The sequence below is a fragment of the Lycorma delicatula genome, chromosome 7, assembly GCF_047948215.1.
Source record: "Lycorma delicatula isolate Av1 chromosome 7, ASM4794821v1, whole genome shotgun sequence".
Taxonomy (NCBI): Eukaryota; Metazoa; Arthropoda; class Insecta; order Hemiptera; family Fulgoridae; genus Lycorma; species Lycorma delicatula.
In genome coordinates this window covers 74,786,679-74,805,678 of record NC_134461.1, presented here as the reverse complement: position 1 = coordinate 74,805,678, position 19,000 = coordinate 74,786,679, and the positions used below count along the sequence as shown (strand labels likewise).

General features: G+C 29.9%; 1 protein-coding gene across 1 annotated transcript in view; it reads right to left on the bottom strand.

The window, feature by feature from the left end:
- sev (receptor protein-tyrosine kinase sevenless) overlaps positions 1-19,000 on the bottom strand; it is a 216,215-nt gene that overhangs the window by 163,796 nt on the left and 33,419 nt on the right. The window contains exon 2 of the mRNA XM_075371462.1: positions 4,343-4,405. Within this exon, the coding sequence (XP_075227577.1) occupies positions 4,343-4,405 (63 nt within the window). The remainder of the gene's footprint in view (positions 1-4,342; positions 4,406-19,000) is intronic.

Below are 19,000 nucleotides of genomic sequence, written 5' to 3'. Positions count from 1 at the left end.
TTGTAATAAACTAGTGCTTTCCAACTCGACTAGGGCGGGCCATAACTTTCATTATCTGACCACGTGGACAAGTAGTACATACTAACATAACAGGAGGCAAAGTCAAGCAAAATCCGGCGGTTTGTGAACAAAAATAGTTTATATTTAACTGTCGACACTGGTACACTGTACACTAGCTTCTACTAAGACATACACCACTGAAATTTTTTATCCGTAATGTCTTTCAACAATATTCTTTGATTTCTAATTTAATTACTTATTGTTATTTTAAGAAGTAATGCATAATAATAAATACATGTTTGTGTGTGTGTGTGTGTGTGTGTGTGTGTGTGTGTTCGGTTCGACCATCTATGGGGTCGCATTAAAAAAAAACAACCTTGTTTCTTTTCTGTTAATACTCTCTCATTTTTGATCATCTTCGTCTCTTTTCTTTGAAAAATTTTCTTCCCTTTTCCCTCTTGATTTTCCTGAAAACTCATGAAATCTTTTACTTTATTTCTCAGAGTATTTCGATCCAAAAATTTCTCTTCATTAATATTTAATTCTCCTACATCTTTTTCGATTTCTTGAAATTAGTTATTTTCAGTCTCTAATTTAGAAATATGATTAAAGATTGTATTGTTTTTTTAAATCTCTTGTCCTCCATTATTTTGTAGTAAGTAATAAGTAACCTAATCTTATTTTTTTATACAGAGTCCATTATTTTTTTTTTAATTTCTGGTAAGTTTTTCATTTTATTTTCAATGTTTTGAATATTTTTACAGGTCCTAAAATCTTTCTTAAAATTGTCCTTTCTTTTTCAGTTTATTTTTTCCAGTCTCATTGTTTTAACTGTATCATCGTTTTTGCAGAACATAAGCATTCTGGTTTAATGGCTGCGTTACAGTATCTAAATTTTAATTTACAAGAAAGAGATCTTTTATTATAATTTTTTTTTTTGTTAGTTGATAGGCTGTTCAATTTTATTTGTTTTTATTTATGAAATGGATTTTCCCACAGCCTTATTATATTGTATTATTTCTGCAATATATTATCTCTTTCTATTATTTTAATTTTACTACAGTTTGGTTTTAGAGATTTCGGTTTACTCGTATTTTTAATATTTGTCACACATTCTATTTTTTCGTATGAGATTTGTAATCCCGTTTTTCTAAACTTTCTTATTTTAATTTGTTCTATTGTAAAATTGTTTGCGATTATTGCCAGATCGTCCGTTAAAATAAAACAATCTATTTGAAGATTATTCATTTTGTAACTTAATCTTGTTTTGTACTTCATTTAGTTTCAATCTTTTCCTCCATTCTTTTACGACTTTATCTAGAACACAGTTAAAAAAACTGACAAAGTATTGCATGACTTTCCCGGCTACGCCAATCAAATCACAATTACCAAAATAAGATTTAACCATCAAAATTGCCAAATTTTTAATAAAAAGTTGTTTGATTTTAGAGGCTTCCTTACTCTTTGGCCAAAATTTAGGAAAAATTTATTTATAACGAAGCGATCCGTAACAAAAAAAAATGTATTAAAAGAAAATTGTTTAAAAATATTGAAAAAATAAAGTATAAATTTTATGAGTTTTTTCTCCATTTTAGGTCTGAGGTCTATAATTTAAGAACATTGAAGACATTACTTGATAGCTCTATATATGAAGTATAAACTTTTAAACAATGTTTGAAGAATATTTAAACCGAAGGTATAGAGCAAAAGAACAAAAAACATAAATTGCAATTCTAAGAGGTGGAGGTTGTTTTAAATTTTTTTCTTAATTATATCCACTGTAGGTAACAAATTTTTTTTAATAAAGTTTTTTTCTAAAATGCCTCTGAAAAAAATCGAAATTCGTTTATCTACGATATATCCACCCTTTTAACGAATTAAAAAATAATAATAATAATATGATAAATGCCGTAAATATAGAAATATTTGACTCAAATTTAAAGAAAATTGATTTGGTCAATCCTGATATATATATATATATATATAAGGCCAAAAGCAGTGCGACGCACATACGTAAATACGTGCGCACACATGTTTATTGCCATATGAATTAGCTGAACTCTACAACGTAAAGATTTGTAAAAAAAAACTCGATACCCCATTTCTGACATGATTACCACACCTCCCCCTGTAGTCATTCCAGCTATAATTTCACACATACAATTATATAATTAGTAGTAGTTTTATTATAAATCTCTTAATGACACTTAAATGAAACTTGTAAGTTGTTAGTATTTCGTAATATCAGACCTATTTTAATTTATAATAAAGTAACTACAAAAAATAATAATAAAAAAATAAAATATTTAATTTAACTTATGAAAACATTTTCGGATCCATTTAAGATCAAAACAGCGATAAAGCAAGAAGACGATTGTTTGTGATCCTTTTTACTCTCCCGGCGAAAATTTTAACTTTTCGTTATTTTAATTTGTTTCCTTTTCAAAAAGTATCAACTCGCTTACCAATAAGACTCACTAGATGAGCACGTAGGAAAAATACGCCCCTATACAGTCAACATAACCCTTAAATAAAAAACACATATATCAGTCATCATGGTCTTTAAAGTAGGTAACGCTCCTGAATACGCTGAATAATATTGGTAAAAATAGGTAACGCAGGTAAAGAAACAACAACGTTCCAACTAGCAGTATCATAACGAACCTCACTTCTAACTTTCCACGCGAAAATTTTTTCAATCTGAAATAGAGCGTAACTGAAGTTACAATTTTCATGAAATTGTCACAAGCTTAACTTTAGATACACTACTACAGTATATCTAAATTTCAATTAAATTGATCTAGTAGTTTTGGAGATTTTCGAACCACAACATTTTAAACACAGACCTATAATAAATAAATAAATACATACATATATATGTAAATTTCTTAAACATGGTTTCCGTTGATAATCTTTAATAGAATAAAAAGTATCCGCCTTACCAGCAAAAACGATGTGATTTCTCGAGATGTTTCGGTTTATTTCAAACCATTATCAGGAGATAAAATTAATATAATAAGTAAAAAAATTAAAACAATTACACAGTCATGACTGTTTGAATATCAAAAGTATAATACAAAAAGAGTACAAGTTAAAAGTATAATGTTACAACAATAATAAACAGTATATTTCTGACATTCAAACTGTCATAACTGTGTAACTATTTTAATTTTTGACTTATCATATTTTTTTTTATTCCCTGATGATGGTTTGAAATAAACCAAAAGATCTCGAGAAATCACGTCTTTTTTTCTGGTAAGGAGAGTATAAAATGTTTAATTATTTTTTATTTTAAATGTATAATATATATATATATATGATCCCAATTTAATCGAATGTTATTTTCATACTCCTCATACCTTAATACGTAAAGAAAATCCATTTTCATCGCTCACTACCACCATGCGACTAAAAATAATACTGTATGGATTTCTTTGAAAAGTCCGGACTTGAGAAGTATAAGATGAATTTATAATTATTGTAATAGCTAGTAGAGATATAATAGCAGCACTAGATGAAATAGATTATTGAGTAAGGCTGGTGTTACCCTTAAAGCGGATGTTATTCATCTCTCAGTTACATATAAACAGATACTTCAACGAACTATTAAATTTTGTAAAAATGTTAATTTTTTCATATATTTGTTAAAGTACCTTATAGATTATTCACGCTTCTAATAATAGATATTTAAATTAAGAATGAAAATTAATTTTTGTACAATCCGTAATATTTTTAAATTGATTGTATTAGAAAATTTTAGAAAATTCATACTATATGTAAAAGTAGGAATTAAGAAAAAAAAAATTTTCAATTTTTATCGACAACGAAGTAAAATGAAATGAAAATGAGTGTTTCAAAGTACTTAAAAAAATAAATGTGGGAAAAGGAAGGAAAATGGCTGCAGATAATCTTTAATGAATATAAAAATAAATGAGGGCCGAAAAAGAAAACAAGCAAGGTTAAGATAAATTTATAATTAAGAACCTGCCAAATGGTTCTGATTTTAAAAATAAAAGACAAACTAAAATTTATTGATAATAAACAATAAAATAAGTAACATTATTATAATTATACTTAAATAGGATATTAAAGCTGTAAAAGAATGTACAGGAATTAAATAGAAATAAAGCAATGAATAAAAGGTATAATTATAAAATTCTGTACATCAAATGTCACTAATATGAGTAAAAATTAACTGAAATAATCTTAAATTAGATAACCAAAAAAAATAAATCAATAAATAGGTTCACTATATTAAAATTACTTTTATATAATAATATTATTTACTGATTTAACTTATGTATAACTAATAAAAACTAATTAATGGATTAACATCAATCACCTGTTCTATTTTACAATCCGGTCCACAACCAACATCAAAATGGGTTTCTTCCGTCTGATTATTCTGCAACAAAAAATAAATAAATGAACAAATAAAATCAATATTATTATTTTTTTTTGTCTTCAGTCATTTGACTGGTTTGATGCAGCTCTCCAAGATTCCCTATCTAGTGCTAGTCATTTCATTTCAGTATACCCTCTACATCCTACATCCCCAACAATTTGTTTTACATATTCCAAACGTGGCCTACCTACACATTTTTTCCCTTCTACCTGTCCTTCCAATATTAAAGCGACTATTCCAGGATGCCTTAGTATGTGGCCTATAAGTCTGTCTCTTCTTTTAACTATATTTTTCCAAATGCTTCTTTCTTTATCTATTTGCCGCAATACCTCTTTATTTGTCACTTTATCCACCCATCTGATTTTTAACATTCTCCTATAGCACTACATTTCAAAAGCTTCTAATCTTTTCTTCTCAGATACTCCGATCGTCCAAGTTTCACTTCCATATAAAGCGACACTTAATATTAATATTATTAATTATTACAAATAATTTAGTTTTTATTACTTAATAAAATTACTGGAAACAACTGAAACTTATTCGAAAACCACGGAAAACGAATGTTAATAGCAGAAAATCGATTAAAATATATATGCGATCAGAAACAAGTTTGCAGGAAATTTATAAATAAAATTCCTTGACCGGATAATATCGCTTAATATGTAGGAAGTAGTATTATAAAAAGCTGACAAAAAAGTTTTGATACTTTCCCAGCATTGCTTATTTCCATTTTTTTTTAATGGAAAAATGATACATGAAAAAAAACAAAAAAATTTTAATTCAAAAATATCGATATTTTTAACTATTGATTGGCTTCCCTACTCCCAAAATTACCCCAAAGTATTTTTTGGGGTCAGTTGCACTACTACTATTCTAATGAAGACATAAAAACGGTTAAAGATATGTAATAAATAAAAAGGTAGTTTTTTGGTTTTTTGGGAAAGAGGTAGTTTTGGAGTAAAGGTTTTAAAGATGCTAAGATAAGCACGCACGCATTTGCTTAATATACAGTGAAGTTGTTTGCAAAAATTTGAGAAAATTGACTCCAAAAACCAATCTACTCCTCCCCCTGGAGATAATAACCCCAAAATGTTACTAACAAATTGCCACATATACACGAGTATTTGAAAAACCTTTTCCTTGTTTTTCAGGCCCCTGGGTCATGAAACGTAGAGCCAGCCGTAGTTGTACCGTTATGATGTCAGAAAAGCAAATATATGAAAAATAGTATAAATATAAATGAGAAATATAATAAAAATGTAAAATTTAAATGAAATGAGAAATATAAATGAAATATAACAGTATAAATATAAAAGAGACATCAGTTCAGGGGTACTATCTACCCGTGAACTGATGTCTCTTTTCTGTTAATGAGGAGGTCATTGAGTTCATTAAAATAGATTAGCGTGAGCCATATATTACCAAAATATTCGTTGACTGTTATAAAAAAATTAAATACATCCTTTATTCTAATGAATACATAATAATAAATTATACAGATTACATCAGAAATCGGTAGGTATTCCAAGCATAAACAAAGGAACTGCACCAGAATTAGCCTTTTTCCTTTCTTTTTTCTATCCTGTTTAGCCTCCAACAATCACCGTTAGATATTACTTCAGAGGATATGTATGAGTGTAAGTGAAGGTAGACTTGTACAGTCTCAGGTCGACCATTTCTGAGATGTGCGGTTAATTGGAACCCAACCACCAAAGAACACCGGTATTCACGATCTAGTACTCAGATCCGTGTAAAAGTAACTAACTCACTTTACTAGGGCTTGAACGCTAGAACTCTCGACTTCCAAATCAGCTGATTAGGGAAGACGCGTTCACAACTAGAGCAACCTGATGGGTGAACAAATAAGCCTATTTATATAAAGAGGCACAATTGTTTTTTTATTGTTTAGCTTTTTAATTATTATTTAAAAATTCATTGACACAAAGTATATTGGTTTTGTAAAAGAAATTCTTTCAAATACAGTACATATCATATAAATTAGTGGAAAGATCTTTCAAACGATGTTATAATTTATTAAACATGACAATGGGAAGATTGTTTTATAAACATTAATGTAATTCATAAATAAATTGTTTATTTTATGTACTGGTTGTTTATTTTTCTTATCGCTCTCATGGTAGGAACGGTTTTACTAACCCAACCTTTAAATGGAACTGTTGGTGTATATCTTTTACAAACGTAGTGAAACAGTAATACTTGTGTGCTTAATTTGAGATCGTCAAAAACTGTGGTCGAAAAAAACAATTTTGTGCAATGCAATACTTCAACATCAATAAACAAAGCTTAATCCAAGTATTGTTGTAAGGAAGACGGTTACATATTAATTCAGTACATACCAGCTTCCGCGAACTTTTCCTGAGTCATTCCATGTAACGTAGTTTTATCTGGCACAACATTAATACGGATAACTAATGTTAATGATGCTAACCTACATATGCAGCGAATTTCCAAGTCATTAAAAAATACGGACAATTATTCTACAAATCATACTAAAGAAAAAAGTTTCCAAACAACGTAGATTTAAGAATGTTTTGTTTTCTTTCTGTCTATCATTTATTTTTATAATTGTAATTTTATTTTAATAAAACACTGAATCTACATCGGGTGTACACATTTTGTGAACACCTTTAAACAGTAAACTAAAATGAAATTCGTCAATCTGGCGGCCATTTAATGATAGATTTATTAAAAATTTGTTATTTCAATTAATTAAATAAATAAAAATACTGAATCTTTAACGATGAAAAAAAGCTGGCAACAAAGTTGTACAGCTTTCCCGTCGCGTTCCGGGAAAGTTTCTGATGCACGGCTAACGCGCGCGCGCGCTCTCACACACACGCACACACATACAACTTAATTAAAAATATTTATCTTTTTATTTAAATACAATATTTTTTTCGTTTATTTAATTCAATAATTCTAACTAAATTTGCGTGGGTGTGGCAGTACTAACAGTCGGCACTAAAAATTAATCTAATTTAACAACTTACCTAGAAAACATTTTGCATGAACGGTCGGCAGAGTGGTGTAATCGCGAGGCTTAACGCACCAACTACCGAGCCAACCGGACGATCGAATATGAAACCCAACCAAATAGAATTACTTTTATACACTTTCAGTATTATCCATTTATTTAATCCTACCGTTCTCACCTGTGACGTTACAACATAGCAGACGACTACAACAGCATTTTTTGGGGTGGAGGTATGATTTTGCAAAAAAAAACCACCTTTTTGGAAACACAGTAGTTATTTTTTAATTGTTAACAAATGTGTCTAAAAAAATATGACCTTAGGCGAAATCTTGAGATACTGAGAGTGGCCTTGCTCTATAGTCTCCCTCCTTGACCTTTTAAGTGGAAAATTTAAAGGCATAAATACGCCATGTATAGAAGTAATCTGACCAAGTTAGATCAAAATTTTCGAGTAGTTCTGGAGATATTAGGTGATTTAGAGGCCAAAACCGAACACACGTACATACGAACATTAATATCCGGAAAATTTCCATCCGGTTTTTTGGGTTCCTTAGGTGTCAAAACGTCAAGATCTGATACCGTATATGCCCAAGTTGGACCTATTACAATAGTTTCATACAATAAAATACTTAATTTTTTGTATCTGATCAAATAGCAGAAGTATTATTTGAAAAAAATTCAATTTTTTCATTAATTTATTTTTTAATCATTTATTTATAGAAAATTTAGCATTTACTCCCACCTAAAACGAAAAAAAAAATGTTATCGAAAAGTAGCACTAAAAATAGAAATATTTGTCACTATATAAGTTTAGTTACTTTAAGAAGTTTCAAAAGATGTATAACTGAAATGAATGAAGCTATAAAATAAGCGTATCAGATAAAAATAACTGACATTGCGCTTTTAAGTACAGATCCCATTGTTTGTAAATTTTTTTTTATTATAATGACACAGAAACTTTACAATCTGTTCAGCAAGATAATTGAACAATAAGTAAATAAGGTCTTCATTTGAATTAACATTAAGTACCAGCCAACTTCCACTGACCTAGCGGGACCATTAAGTCACCTAATTGAAACGATAAGGCAAACTAAGCATACAGTTTCTTTCTTAGAAATCTTGAAAAATCACAGTTTGTGTTATCCAATAAATTGACCGCCAGATAATTCGTGTGCCCATTCAAACGATTTTGATACCGTAGGCTGACCGGAGTGATTTTCTGCCGAACGGTTCGCAATTTAAGATCGTTATATATGAAGCTACTGCTTATGTACCAGGGTATGTTTAGCATTTATCGCAATATTTTTGTCTGATAGCGATTAAGTATGTAAATACTGGACTTACATGCTGTATCCCATAATTCAAACCCGTAAGTCCAAACAGGCTTTAGAACTGATTTATAAATCAATAATTTACTTTCTACTGAAAGCCGAGAACTATGTCCTATCAGTCAGTACATGTTTTTAAACTTGAGATCCAACTTTTCCGCTTAGATTTGATATGTTTCAACCCAAGTAAGTCATCGGTCAAGATGAAAACCCAAATATTTACAGTCCTGAGATCTCGGGATCGGAACATTGAAGATAGAAAGAAGAGGACATTGTTCCTTATCAAGAGTGAACGTGACGTGCTTTGATTTTATTTCGTTTATTTTTATTTTTCAACATGTAAGCCACGATTCAAGGAGAGTGATATAATCTTGAATAAAACGAGACGCAGTGGCCGGATCCTCGTGGACAACAAGAATTGATTTATCGTCAACAAACGTTGCAACTGTGGTATCTGCCATAATTGGCACGTCAGCCGTAAACAGAACATACAAGATAGGTCCGAGAACGCTTCCTTGAGATACCACTGATTGTATAAGGAACACATCCATCAAAACCTCTCCATATTTAACCTGAAAACACTAGGTAAGATTTCAGCACTACGTAGAAAACTGGCCGTAAAATCTTTTTCACTTTAAAGAGCAACCCTACAAAGTCAACAGTCAAAAGCCTGACTGACATCGAGGAAAACCGCTGAACAGTACTGATTCTCGTCTAGAGCATGATTTTTAACGTTAACAATCCTGTTCGCCAGCTCCACAGTTTGTAATTTAAAAAAAAAAATTAAATCAAGGTGTCAATTAAAGATAATAAAATCCATTTTAATTAAAGGTTTTTGTGTAGGTCTAACTCAAAAAGACAACTTTATTGCAAAAGAAAGAAAGAGAAATTTTATGAAGGTCTAGTTCTCTGTATTTGTAAATTACGCTTTCTTTTATTTCTAATAATATTTTTTCTGTGAGGTCAGAACTCTCAAAGTTCCTTGTTTTTGATTTTCTCATAAATTTATACAGCTTTCTGAAAAGTTCAATTGTACCATCAAAAGATATTTTACACAATTGTCACCGAGGACCTTTCTTATCCCAAAAATTATTCATTAATGAAAATGCCCGCTTAACTGATACCATAGTTTCCGTCAGGTAGAGAACAAATTTAAGCAGCGAACATTTAAGTTTAAATATATTTATCTCATCATTATTCAAGTCCTACAATACAATTAATACACTTTTGTTCTGTCGATATCTTCTGTTTTGTCCATTATAAATTTTCCAAATCTTAATTTCTCTTTATAATTCGCCAAATTCAGGACGTTTGAATTTCGGGACGACGGCACCCAACCCTAAAAATCGGGACGATCCCGATTTTTTCGGGGTGGTTGGTCATCATAAATATAGGTTGTTATTATACTTTTGCAAAAGTTATTTTCTTTATTATTTTTGTATGAAAAGTTTGGTTAGTTGAAAAATAAGAATATTTAATGGTTTAACTTGAAAAAAATTCATTTGCAAAGAATATTGTTAATCAACAACGGGTAAATGTTATAATCAGAAACGGATAAACAGTAGCAGGAAATAAATAAATATTTATTACAATTATGATAAAATATTTCAAGCTTCGTAAAGAAATTACGTAGCATATATATATATATATATAAAAGGCACGTAACTTGGCTGCTATACATAATAAAAATTGTAGTAGGCGGAGCGGTGTTATGGTCGTCTCCCATCTGTTGCCTATCTGGCTTAGACTATTAAAAAAACCAGTTCGGTTTCCCTTATCAAACAATGTTTTTTAATAGTCACTTCCTTTAAAAAGGAATGAGCAATCACTCAGGTGTAGCATCCTAATTTAACGTAAATCTATCCACAATCCCTTTCTTTCTTAACGTATCAAAAAATGACTACTAACGGTTTTTTCTGAAGAAATTATAAACTTCCGGTGGAATTTTTTGTATAAAAACAAATAAAAATTTGTACGACAGAAAATCAAAACAAAACGACTCAGTTGTAATTAAATCAAACGATTTGTTTTTATGTATTCTTATATTACTTATACTTATAATAATCGTTTTTTGACGTCTTTCGTAGAATTATGTATCTGCAAAAGACTTATAAAATTAAAATTATTGTTAAATTTTATTGCACATTTGTGTATTACTGACAGTAACTACTATTATAAATAAATAAATTTATTTATATATATATATATATATATATATATATATAATATAAATAGTACATACATACGCGCACACGCTACTGGCGCATATATAGGCTATATTTTATTTTAATATATCATTAAAAAAAATAGATTAAGATTTATTATACATTTCCGTAACAGAGGAATGAAGTGATGACTTGCCTACAACAACTCTCCGGCGTTAACTAGGCTTTGTATTAGATTAATAGCAGGTTTAAAATAGCCACATATACTCTTAAAATTAAGCCACTTCACTATATTTGAAAACATATTTTTTTAAAAACAATTTTTTCTCGATAAATGATATAAATTGACTTTTTGAAGGAAATAAAATTCTGTTGTTGAAAAAAGATAATTATTAGTAACGACAGCGTAATTATATTTTCTATTATTATTAAATGAGGTATAAATTTCCATTTTTTATTTTTAAAAATATATAGCAGTGTTTACTTATAATTTTTGTTCAACGAAAATATATATGAGAATTATTTTTTTTTTAACCAACCCCCTTTGAAATAAGAACTCTATTAACATTCCCTTATGGATTTTATTCAATCGTTTCTTTTAATTTAGTTGAAAAACCCCTTTTAATAAATAGAAAACCATTTAAAAAAAAAATATCATGACTGTATTAAACGGTTTCTGAAATATAAAGCAAAAAGGCACAAATTTTCAAATATACAAGTACAAAATGTTGTGATGGGAGAGAGAACTGATTATAGTTTTTTTTTAATTTTTTTTTTTTAAATTATGATATTAAGAAACTTTATATACGCATCAGAAACACTATAAACATTCTCTGCTCAAGGAAAATGGTTCAAGAAAAAATAAAACCCAGAAGAAATCTCAAGTAATGAGAAGAAAGACGAAAAAACAAGCATAGATAATGAAGAAGTTTTGGGAAAAGAAAAATTCCAATCTAAATAAAAGTAATACAAATATGGCCTGAACGAAAAATATTATGGATATTACTCAAGGGATGTTTTATCTAAAAAGCAGTTTAAATCTTATAACAATTTTATTTAACATATATTTAATAATATTTAAATATTTAACATTGTAGCTTATATCGTCGAAAACAGTATTTAAAAAAAGATAGTATCATAAATTCTTTGAAAGATATTAAAAAGAGAAAAAACAAGCAAAACTTCATAAACTAATGTAATATTCTCTAAATTTTGACCATTAACAAACTAAATATGATTTTTTTTTCTAACTGAGGGGTTATAAGGATATAAACAGTTTTTAATTCTTATTACAGCGTTTGAGGATAATGCACAACAAAACGTTATTTTAATTTTTTGACCTATTACTGTTCCAAGCAATTGGTTTGAAACATTTTTATTATTTTATTGACGTGAAACGTCTTTAAAATCACATCGAAACATACGGGTACCAGAACCGAAATTTGTAGCGTAACGAAAAGGTCTACATCGTCCTGCCTTATTAATTCCCTAACTATTAGTCACAGCGAAATAAATGCGGTGTTATTTTATAACTTACATAGTCACCTCGCCGATACGACTTTAGTTTACGTCACTGGCGAGTTTGTTGGCGGTGAGGGGGCACAGCGCAACTCACCGAAAACTGGTGCTCTCTCTCATTTCCATTAAGTGTAACTTACGACTTAGACGTGATAACGGGGTGATTCGTATGTTGTGTTTAGAATTTGTCGAGATAGATCGATTTAAGAAATAATAAATGTATTTTAAACAATATTTATGTGTAAAAAATTAAAGTAAATATGTTTTTAAAAAAAAGTATAAAAATTCAATATGTCAGCCTCAGCCCGCGCAAAAGCCAGCCGGAAATATAAATTACGTATATCGTTGGAAAGGGGAGGTTATGAACCACGCACAGGTACTACAATGTCCGGTGCCGAGCGAGCGCAAAGCGCGCTCAGTGAACGACGCCGACGACGCGAACACCTCTACCGCTGCTTATTATGCCTTATATCTCTTACTTCTCATATCACACAACAATGTTGAACAAAATTGTCGTCGAATATTAGTCGAAAAATATGTTTCATTTAGTGTCTTTTTAGTGTTTTTTTTTAACCACACAAGGCCAACCGGTAACCGCCCAAAAGACGTTGCCACGGTTTACCTTATGTGACGCAGCGATGTCTAGCCACTGCCCTTCAGCATTGTCAATCGATTGGACCTCCCCAATGGGGTCCCTCCTGGTTCATTGAAGCAACACGACCTCCGCTTCTGGATGCCGTGATGACTCTCCCCAGGAGGACTACTCTTCCCGTCCCTACTCCTAGTCGGGGTCCGAGTATGCCCCCATGCGTACCCTCCGACCCTCGCGCGCCCGCTCCTCAAACCTCGAGGGTCCTTAATGCTTCATCAGATCGTCCCGACCCAGTGACTCTTGCGTGTGACCGGGCCAAGACGTCCTCAGCAAAACGACTACCTCCCTGGCCCTGCACGGTTCCTGTGCAGGGTCTGCTTTTTGTTAAAATTAAATTTAGTACGCAGTCAGTGTCTTGTTTTTTTCAATCCAATAACTAAATGTGACTCGTTGACTTATAGACTGACCAATTTATCTGTAGAGTCGGCCAAATGAAGGAACTAAAATTTTCCATTGGAGACTTTCAGTTTCATTTTTAAAAAAACACAATGGTGGCTTTCCCATTAACTCTACAGATACGTTGGTCTGTCGGTAGCTCGGAGGAACTTCATCCAAGGTCTGTAACGTTTCACGTTAAACCAAAGACCTTGCGTCCCGACAAAGCCCCACCCGATATTTTCTCTTAATTAGGCGTTACCAAGCTGAGAAAATTTTTTAAGTTTTATCACTGGAGAAAGGAAGTAAAAAAAGATTCTTTTTAAAAATAAATACTAAATGTTATCAGATAATGTAAAACATCAGAATAGCTTGTAATAAAAGTACGGGGTCAAACGTTATAGCTTTTTTTGGTTTAAAAACCAAGTTTGATATTTTTTTTAATTTTCAACTGATAGTCACGGTCATAAATGTAAATATGATTTTCAAAATATATTGTTTGGAAAAGCGATAAATTTAAAGTTTTATTTAAATATTGAAAATATTCGACGCCAACATTGTCAGATTTTTTAATACACTCGTAAATTTAAATTGCTGTTCATAATAAACTGTTTTTTTCTGGGTTTTTTTATCATTCTGATATGACTAAAAAAAATCAATGAATTTTTATTTTGCAAGAAAACAAGTTCAATTATGTTAATCATTTTGAATTATAACTATTTTTAATTTAAATTTAAGTAACTAAGTTTTATCACAAATGTTTTCTTGATACTATTTATTATCTGTATCAGCGAAACTAATTAAAATATACCCACGAACATATACAGTATCAAAAAATAGATTAGTATTCTTGACATTAAAAACAAAAAAATGTAATATTTTCCCGAATAAAGTTACAAAAATAAACATATTATATATTATAGCATCATAACGAACCGCCAGTTTTCTTAGAAATTTTAAGAAAAGTAAATTTTTCTTAATTCTTTTCAAGGAAGCAAACTTGATTTAATATCAACAAATATCGCATTATTTATAGAAAGACAGTATTTGATACGTATGCAGGCTAAGTATACATAAACAAAAACGTATTAATGATTTTAGGATTCTACGTATAAAAACAAACAAAAAAAAGGTTCTATATATATATCATAAAAAGAGATGTGATTTTCCCTTAGTTTTTTTTTTTGTCAAACACTGTAATTTTCTAAGAAAATACTATATCTCATAATCGGATTGGGGAATCATTATATTTCGTAATCTCCGTTACATCAACTTTCTTTACCATATAAAAAATTACCTATAAACATATTTACAAATATTAAGATAGTTAATTTTTAGCGGATTTCTAAAAACTTTGTAATAACTGTGCCCGTTCAAATTTTCTAAAGGGTTATTGGGAAGGAGTGGGACCAACCTTACGTTCTGTATTCTCCTCAACACGATTTTGCAATGTTTATAACTACATGGATGTATAATTTTTTTCATCCGCTCTACCGAACGCAACTTTTAGCCCATTTTGACGAAATTTGGTGGGGGAGATGTAGCAACCCTATTGGGAATAGGCCCTATTGATTTTCAAGCGAATCGGTTCACAGGAATCGGTATTGTTAGAGGCAAAAAAAAAATAGGTTTTTGGATACGTTTTCAAGGTTTTCATGTTGCAACTTGAAAGGTAACGTGTTAGAAAGCCAAAATTAGATTTTTGTGTGCACCACCAGGTGGGAGGTTGTTTCCCATTGGTTCTACAACACCATGTTTATAGCCCAAATCAGATTTTTGCGAGCTATTTTCGCGATAGTACTTTAATTTTGTAATAACCCAAAGTGTGATCTGGTATGAAGGGAGTTGATGTCCAAAAAATCAGTTTTGAAGTTTTATCGTTTTAGGTCTAATTTGGGTAAACCCACCGGGTTGGTCTAGTGGTGAACGCGTCTTCCCAAATCAGTTGATTTGGAAGTCGAGAGTTCCAGCGTTTATGTCCCAGTAAAGGCAGTTACTTTTATACGGATTTTAATACTAGATCGTGGATACCATCGATGTTCTTTGGTGGTTGGGTTTCAATTAACCACACATCTCAGGAATGGTCGAACTGAGACTGTACAAGAGACTGTACTTCATTTACACTCATTCATCCTCTGAAGTAATACCTGAACGGAATTCCCAGAAGCTAAACAGGAAAAAGAAAAAAAAGGTCTAATTAGGGTCAATTTGAACTTTTTCTTTGTTATGAGCACGGCCAAAACTGCATAAATTATGGTTAAAAAGTGGATTGTTGGCAAGTAGCAGTGTATAAAACCAATTGAATGTCACATTCAAACCAACTGATGTCACAGCTCAATAACTACATGAAAGGAAGTAAAAACACACAAATTTACAAGTATAATATATTTATTGGAAAAATGTACAGTACTTCGCTGTGTATTATTAAATAATTAAATAATTTATATCAGGTTCAAAATTTTAATTTATGCAGTATTCCTATAGTAATTATGCTTTGCTGAAATAGGAGAGTATTTTAAGGAAATTAACAAGATATTCTTTCTCCGTTGAACATCCCGAACCACGATATTTAAAATCTTTCTCGTTTAAGTTTTTGAAATTTTATAAAATTTATGGCGGTTTTGATAGAAAGTTTTTTTGCAAAACTTTTACAAAACATTTTTTTAGTTCAACTAGAACGATACAAATAACCTAACTACACGAGTAGTACTTAATTATGTTGGAAACTAAGATTTAGAGAGTTTCTGTTAAAAGTAAGGACTTCTTAATTTCTGAAATAATTAATAAAAAATAAAAAGCTGACAAAACCAGACTTTCCCGTCACGCGACTAAAGCCACGTTCCGGAAAAGTCCTACAACTGTGGCTTGTTTCTGATGCATGTTTTACACACAGATATACACACAACTGTAATGTTTCATAACTTACAAAGAAACAAATTTTGCACGTACGGTTGGCAGACTGGCGTAGTCGTGAGGGTCGCCACTACACCAGTCTGCCAAGTCGAATCAGATTTCAACTCTTTTTTTTAAATTTAAATACATATTGATTTATTAATAATTATTAATCCGTGATTGTAAAAAAAAATTACAATAAATAACAATCCAATAATAACAATAAAAATATATTAAAAAAATCTGATGTTATTAGCAAAATAAAATTCTATGTACGGTACTTTTAAAAATGTGTAATGTAATTTAATAGGCATTATTACACATACCAATTATATATGTAATAGATTTGGTGAAACATCTGATTAATATTAATTGAAAATTGTAATTTAGAATCGTATTATTTTTGGATTTTCTAGTTTAATTTTATTTAATTATTTTATAATTTCTGTTTAATTTTATCTACATTAAAGTAAACTACAGAATGATTGAAAAATAGACCCTCACAAGAACAACATATTCACTGAGGCATACATGCCCGATCTTTAATAAATTTCAAAAAATTCTTATCTTTTAGTTCATTACTCATCTGATATTGTCGGACAATATTCTCCCTAAGTCGGAGTTGATCATAATTTCGTTTATTTGTTTTTCTTTTTTTTTGCCAATCATTTAATCGCTCTTTGGTTTGATATAATTCTTCCGATTTTAATTTGTGTACACGTTCTCTAGTTTTCAAATTTTCTGTCTCTTATATTCAACATCCTCTCTTAATCCTTTTATTCTTTCCTTGGTCATAACGTTTTCTTCCTCTTTATATTTATCATCTTCTCTTAATGTTTTTATTCTTTCTTTGTTTGCAACATTTTCTTCCTGTTTATTTTTTTGATTTTAACATTTTCTGATCTAGTAACGAGTAATAAAGGGACTTCTACTCTACCCTAATATTTCATGTAAGATTGTTGAATTAATAATTTTATAAATATTTGATGTTAATAAAAACTAATATTTCAGCAATTATGTAACTGTCCACTATATTAAAGAATTGGAGGACTGTATATCGCTTTCAAATAGGGTAAGTTTAAATTAAGTGCATCAAAAAATGTGTGTATGTAATTTAATAGGCGTACAAGGAAGTCATGTGGTGTTCACATCAGACGTTTTTAATTATTTTAACAAAAAGTACTTTAGTCCCTTCAATGTGATTTTTTCTTTTATTCTAGCATTCACGATTTGTTTTAGGAGTTTTATTCTGTAAGACCGTTACAAAATAATATTTAAAATATTATTACTACGTATAATTTTTTTTAATTTAAAATAAAATAATTCTTCCTTTATTTACAATTCTTTAAAATGCCATATAATACAACCTGTTTTTAAATTTCTATACGTTTTAATAATGATTTTTTACTCCTCGCAATAGCCGATCTTTTTTTAGTTCCGACAATCGCTTGATCTCGTGGGTGACGATAAACGGGGTTCTACACTACTAAAATTATATTCTGAATAATTTATGGACATAACTAGTTATTCTTTTATCTTTGTGCATAAAAGAATTATATTATTTTTTATAAGCTAAGCCTTTTTTTATTCTTCATTAAATTAATTTTAAGATATATTTTTTAAGTTTATATAAATGTAACATAAGGGTGGATCAACTAGACAGATTACGTTAAACCACTGACACCACAACGTTGTGGTTTCATAAAAAAATAAATAAAATACAACGAAGCAACAAAGACAAAGAAAATATTGAAAGGAAGAGGATAAACGCTAGCTATAGAATAGCATTAAAAACCTTGGTTACGGACATTCTGTTTCTTTATATTTACATTTTTCCTATATTTTTAGTTAGTTTAGGATTGTTGTTAATGTACTGTGTAATTATGACGCTTTCGCGTGTGTGTGTAAATATTTATCTCTGTTAAAAATGGACATCGTCTATAAAATTTATTTCCATGTTTATATTTCTTGTTTACAAATTGAAGAATAAGTAAAAAAAAGATATTATACATATTTTTTCCTTTTAAATAAAACTGTTTACTTTTCATTAAATAATTTTGTACTTTCCCAAACATATTTCATTGTCATCTGTTTCGATTTTATTTAGGATTTGAGAAAGAAATACTTGTAGTCGGAAAAAGGGTGTGAGTGTTTGTATGTTTTATAAAATAATGGAAATAATTTAACCGTAAAAGGTATTTGGATTTATAACATTCCACTTATATTACTGTTTTTCATCTTTTACCGATGAGTTTGAAATTTAATAACTTGTTTCATAATCATTGGAGAAAATCGAGGGTAATTATTTTTTATCACTTTTTTACAACTTATGCAATAACGTTTTATTACTGAGTTTTATCTTTAAAAATAATGAAGAACAACTAAGGAAATCTTTGCTTTTGACTTAAATTCACTTAAAGTTCATAGACGATCAAAGATCTAAAAATGTATTCTATTACTTGCCTAATCACTAAAATTACTTCATTATCCTCGCACAACTCGAGCATTTTTTTGAACACCAGCGGTATTCTAGTTATCGGCAATTCTTCTAGCGAAATCAGTCAAGAATGTTTTTTTTTCCTGGTAAATATAGAATGAAATGGTATATTAAAGGGGAAACGATAGATGGGAAAAGTTCTGGGTAGAAGTAGAAGCCAATCGTTATTTACT